Raw genomic sequence first — 6124 nt, 5'->3', positions numbered from 1 at the left:
AAAGCTGTTAAAAGTAAAAAATCCTCTTTTTTTTTTCTTACATCTGCTCACAAACTTCCAGGAATGTGCAACTTTTAAATTGGCTGCACAGCTGGTTTTCAGCTCTAGATGGCTACAGCACCAACAGATTATTTCTAACAGATGCTGTGGCACAACACTGCCCCCAACAAACACTGTGAAATCTAAAGCAATATATTTGATGTAGAGCTAACTGCTTCATTATAAAGTAATAATTAGAATATTTAATTTATCCTGTTCAGGGTTGTGGGGTTGGTGAGAGCTAAGTACGCTCTGATCAGGTGACCAGCCCAGGGTTAACACACACACACACACACACACACACACTTAAATTTAGAGTCAGCAGTTAATGTAACATGCATGTCTTTGGACTGTGGGAGGAAACCAAACTTCTCAAAGAGAACCCACTCAGGACCAGAGACAACATGCAAACCCCACACTGAAAGGCAATTTCTATAAAATAATAGAAAATAATTCTATAGAAATGATCATATGTGCATCGCTGACAAGCTTCTGATATTTTGTTTTTAAATGTTATTGTGGCATCCTGCAAAACTGCATTTGTATGTCTCCCAGCAGCAAACCTTTAATTCTAAAACAGAGTTTTTATTTATTATGAGGTTGCAGGTGTGGACGAAAAGAAGGTCAATCAAAAACGCACAAAACTTAGTTTGAAATGCGTGTTCAGCTCAGCACAGTTACAGCCGAAACCAATACGAGCACTGGAGTTGGTACTAGCCCTCAAACTGATGTTGATTTGAATTAGCATTTTAATACAGAATCTACATTAAAATATATTATTTGGGATGCATATTTGTCATAAGAACGAGACACAAAAATACTTTTATTTACATAAAATATTTGGGGTTAATCAGGTATTTTAGTAATTTAAACCCTACTGGAATATATCATCAATATGTTTGATGTTATATTGAAACTTCAGACTGTATCAGCCCACATTTCACTGAACTCTTTGACTTTATAAGCAGATGTTGAAGAAGTGGGAATTCTTAATGTGTAATGGCAGGAACTGAAATGTACTCCCCTTCAGTTATATAATACACACTTGTATAAATTCAGCCCTTTCTTTCTACAAAATAAAAGCTTGTTTTTCCTGATAATACACTTGATTACTTTAGGCAGATTATGAAACATAATAAAAAATAAATAATTTAAGTCTTTTCTTATTTCTGCACGCTAATTGTATTTTTCATAAAAAATATTGTTGTAAAAATAAGGCTCAGAAATTCTCATGTATTTATTTACAGAAAAAAATGATACATACACATAAAAATGGTTACAGTGAGATTGAAATGGTGTCAGATGTCTGCTCTACAGACTGTGGATGATGGTTCGGTTCTTCAGGGACTGGACGTACTCTTTAGCCTGGTCAAAGCTAGTCTTCTTCTCAATTTTGGGTGGTGCGCCCTCCACCAGCTTGACGAAGTAGTGGCAATAAACTTTGTCCATTATGCCAAACATACCCCTGCCGTGGTAACGGATCCGTTTCAGGTACTTCCCTTTGCCAGAATACGACTCGGCTGCAGGAGCAAAGAAAGGATGGGAACAGAGTGAAGTTGAAAGAGGGCAAAAGATTTGGAGGAAGAGAAAGAGAAGGGATAAGTTTTAATTTGGAAGAGTGCCCCGCGATGAAAACAGGCCAAAGTAATGAAGGCTGTGCCGGTGGACTTCAGGCTTCTCTGTAATAATGTTTGCAACTCCACATGAATTACTCTGCACAGCATCTCATCTTAAACAAGGCAACAAGCTACCTGCTTTCCATTACTAAAGGTCATTTGCTCACTTTTAAAGGCATCTTCTTGCCTTTGGTGAGAGTGTGTGAATTGATTTGACATTTTCAAGTAGTTTCAGAAAAAAAAAAAAAAAATAATCTTTGAAAAATGTCCCAAAAATAATAATAAAATATTTAAACAATATTGCATCTTTAACTTAAATGCATGCATATTTAGTGCATGTTTTTATTCTTGACAACTTAATGTTAAGACACAAGAGCCTCATAGAGGTTAGCACACTGCATTTACACAGCAGACCATCTACCTAGAGGCTTTGCTCTGGTACTAATGTGCAGATGTTCACACTCACCTACAAACAGGTTGGATTTGTACTCTACATTGTGATTCTTCACTGCCATCTCCTGAGCTTCAAGAAGGACCTGAAACACACAGGCAAACATTTATTCATAAACTTCAAGCTCATAAAGGATGATGTTAGAATGATGTGTGAACACAGCTCAAACATCTGTAGCATAAGCAGTGAAACCAGGAACGCTTTAATCCAACAGGAATTTGATTAATCTTCACTCTGAGATTGTGTGCACACAACACACGGTAACAACCAGTTAAAAGGGTGAACATGCAGCTCCAAACCTCTTTCATTATTTTTGCTCCTTTCTTGTCATTAAACTCCAGCTGTGCAATGGCCTCATCGATGCTCATCCCTCTGATCTAGGAAAAAAAAATTAAAAAGAGGCTGGACTAAATAATCAAATCAAAGTTTCTGAACAGCTGTTAGGACGGCAAGATGCTGGACTGCTTTTTAACTCTGGCATTGAGCTTAAGCCTACAAACCAGAGCAAGTCTATGAGAACATGTGCCACAAACACAGTGGAATGTGTGCACATACACAGTCTAGCGTTTTGAGATAGAACATATTTAAAAGAATCCAATTGTCTTGACTAATGTGAAGTATGAAGAACAAACTGAATATATGATGATCATGACACAAGAAAAGTGATTTTTCAAAATTACAGTGTTTTAAATAAAGAAGCTGAAATAGCTCCTTGAGCATTTCTGATCAGATGACAACTTTAAAATATGATGCTAACTCTAAGTTCACGTCATTACTTATGGCTGTACACTACAGATCAGGATGGAGCTGTTGAATGATTTGAATATATAGTATGTCTTACCATTTTGGCCAAATACCACATTTTGTCTTTGCTGTACTTAATCTGCCTCCTACTGTGGTGAATCTCCTGTGGGAAGAAAAGACTTCTATCAGCTCCTGTTCAGGACATCTTTTCACTCTGCATCACACACTGGCAGAAAGACTCACTGCTGGTCTGCGAGGCTCATCAGGCAGCTGAGGTGGATACACTTTTAGGTTCCTCCTCTCCCAGGTTTTGGATTCCAGGGATGCGCTGGTGTGGAGACATGAGATCTGCTGGGAGCCACCTAGAATCTGTAACCTGGGAACGTGGAGAAAATGTTTCTGAGGTGGGTTCAGTCCAGTAGTGTGAGGCAGGTGTACACCACATCTGTCCATCTGTTATTTTCCACTTATTTAAAGTCAAGTCATTGTGGCAGCAGGCCAAGCAGGGTAGTCCTGACATCATTCTCCCCAGGAAGAGAGATGAGGAGGATAGGAGAGGGGGAAGGAACACTCCACTTATCACTTACTCCCCTGGAGGAACTGGAAAGTGATGCTTTGTAATAAAGACTTTCTGGTGTTGTTAATATTGTTTCCACTATTGAGCCGGTAAGAGATGGATCCTGTCTTTGGTGCTTTGGGGTTTTCTTTTATTAAACTTATGTATGCTATTTACTTTTCTCCCCCCCTTCCTTCCCTTTGGTAACTGCACTCAACTTCACTCAGATCAAATCCCAGTCAGACAATTATGGGAGGCTTAAGAATGGATTTTTTTTTTTTTAATAAAATAGCCTGCAGTTCATTAGCCTTCACAGTAATTTTTTAACCTCTCCCCGTCTAAGTGCATTATTCCGACATGCTTCAGAAAGACAATAATAGTCCCTGTTCCTAAGAAACCCCAGCCCAGCTGCTTAAATGACTTTTGCCCCATAGCACTGATGTCTGTGGTCATGAAAGGTGCTGAGAAACTGATCATAACTTCCATCACTTCTTCCCTGGCTGCCACTCTGGACCCTCTAAAATATGCGCAGATCTGATGTCAAAGAATGACAAATCTGACTGCCAGGATGAGATTAACCACCTGTTGACTGCTGTAAGGAGAACAATCTCAAGATTAATGCCGGTAAGACCAATGAGATGATAGTGGACATTAGAGCAGGGTGATATAACCAAAAATATTTATCACGATATACATCTGAAAATACTTTACAACTCAACAACTTTATTAGTGCAAAAAAAAAAACCCAAAAAACAAACCCATCAATGTATTTTTACTTAAACTAGCAGCTTTTTTTTTTTTGTGTGCATTAAAGTTATATAAAAATGTAACAGTGCAAATGCAAATTCCTTGCTGACAGTTTAACCAAAAGGCATTTCCAGTGGAAACTGGCCGACACATCCTCAGCATAACCATGTATAATATGCACAAAACTTAAAAAGAGGTTATACACACACAATACGGTAATATTATGTTGAAGCACAGTACGTATCACTCCGCCAGGCTCCTGACTACGATAGCCGTAATGCTCCGACAATCCATCAAGCGGTTCAGCTTTGTAGCTTAGCAAAGTCGTACTAAATATTTGACAGATTTTCGAGCACCGTGTACATAAAATAGTTTCGAGGTCAGTAAACACAACTACAATTCATACATAAGGCACACGGGATTATACAGGGCACTGTTGATTTTCAGAAAAATCAAAGGATTGATTGTAAGTGTGCCGTATTTTCCAAAAAACACTGTAACGACAACGGCCCGCTAGCATGCACTACCAAAAATAGTGCTTTGTTGTGTGTCTGACGGAGAAAGCTAAACCAGTTCCACACCACTGAAGCTGCAGCATTTTTACAAACTGGTTCATCCGTTTCATTCAACGATCCACTTTCGCCCTTCTCATTCTCTGTCGCCGCCATGCGTGTATGAAAACAAAGGCACTGCGCATGCGCATTTTACCCATATTCTATCGCAATATTTCATTTTCTTATCGTTGCCCAACATTATACCGGTATTACCGTGAACGGTATGATATGGCCCAGCCCCAGTGGACATTAACATGAAACAGCAGAAAAGTTTCTACCCTCTAAGCATTAAAGGAGCCCTGGTGGATAACTGGATAACTTCAAATACCTTGATGTTTACATGGTAAATATTTGTGACTTTCTCTGAGACAAAAACTGGTTTATCTCAACTGTCACACAAGCTAAGCCACATAGTGCATGCAGTACAGCAAGGAGTGCTCAGATCTGCACACAGGAGAAACCCAACAGTCGGTTCACAACAGGACAAGACCCAACTGTACATGTGCACCAAAAGCATGAAGGTCACTCTTTCAGTGATGCCAGTGTTCACATAATAGTCATGGTCTCATGATGGGTGATCAAAAATAGATCAACGACCCTCAGGACTACCTTCAAAGGATATAAACCCACCTAGAAAATTAAATAAGCGGGACTATACATCATTTCTTTTCTTTTTTTTTTTTATAAACTGAAGCAACATCTTGGATGAGAGATGAAACGTCTTTACAAACCTAAAGAAATCCAATAGCCTTCTTTTTCTCCCAAGACTAACTATGCTGAGTTTCTTGGTTACCTAAACTTGAAGAAATAGCGGCTGTAAAATTAAGATAACTTCCTACACTGTCTTCAATTGATACCCGGAATTCCCACTCTAATGATGCAGGACTGGGTAACATAAAAAGCCAATCTGAGCTGGATTTGTCCTTCTGCAGAGAGCGTTAGCGGTACAGCTAACCTGCCATTCGTATTGATGCACTTACCGTGAGAGTAACACCGAAGGTATACTCCTAATAAAAGAGACACCTGAAAACGAGAAGACATCACTTTACTTAAACTGTAGACGAGGTTTATTATAAATACAACGAAACGGTCAACTATTGGCTAATATATCTGCATTTCTCTCACCACGTCCTGTCATTGCAGCCGCCATGTTGGTTTTTTACGACATTCATGCCTTCGCTTTATGGCAGTGTCAATATTAGTCTATTGCGTTTTCACAACGCATGTAATTCCTTTACTTTAGTTATTTATCGTCATTTAAATGTCGTGTTAAAAGGGAAATTAATAAATAGCTTTTGTTTTTGTTCAAAATAAATTTTGGAAATTATTGCTTTTAACTCGACAACCTGGGATTTTAGATTGTCCCAGCTAGGCTTCCGTCGTAAGCACCGGTAGGATTTACGACACCACGCTGTGT

General features: G+C 38.8%; 1 protein-coding gene across 1 annotated transcript; it reads right to left on the bottom strand.

The window, feature by feature from the left end:
* Positions 1-1263: 1263 nt before the first annotated feature.
* Positions 1264-5880, bottom strand: mrpl22 (mitochondrial ribosomal protein L22). The gene is made up of 7 exons (XM_085364121.1): positions 5833-5880; positions 5688-5730; positions 3094-3226; positions 2948-3013; positions 2406-2483; positions 2122-2191; positions 1264-1559 (listed from the first exon to the last, which is right to left on the bottom strand). Exons 1-7 carry the CDS (start codon positions 5855-5857, stop codon positions 1351-1353), a joined length of 624 nt encoding a protein of 207 aa, XP_085220247.1. The 5' UTR covers positions 5858-5880; the 3' UTR covers positions 1264-1350.
* Between the last annotated feature and the right edge of the window lie 244 nt (positions 5881-6124).

This window comes from Diplotaxodon limnothrissa, linkage group LG10 (genome assembly GCF_057381915.1).
Source record: "Diplotaxodon limnothrissa isolate DT_005_m linkage group LG10, D_limnothrissa_male_GT1.1, whole genome shotgun sequence".
Taxonomy (NCBI): Eukaryota; Metazoa; Chordata; class Actinopteri; order Cichliformes; family Cichlidae; genus Diplotaxodon; species Diplotaxodon limnothrissa.
The sequence above is the reverse complement of the archived record's forward strand: the minus strand, read 5'-3'. Positions and strand labels throughout refer to the sequence as shown.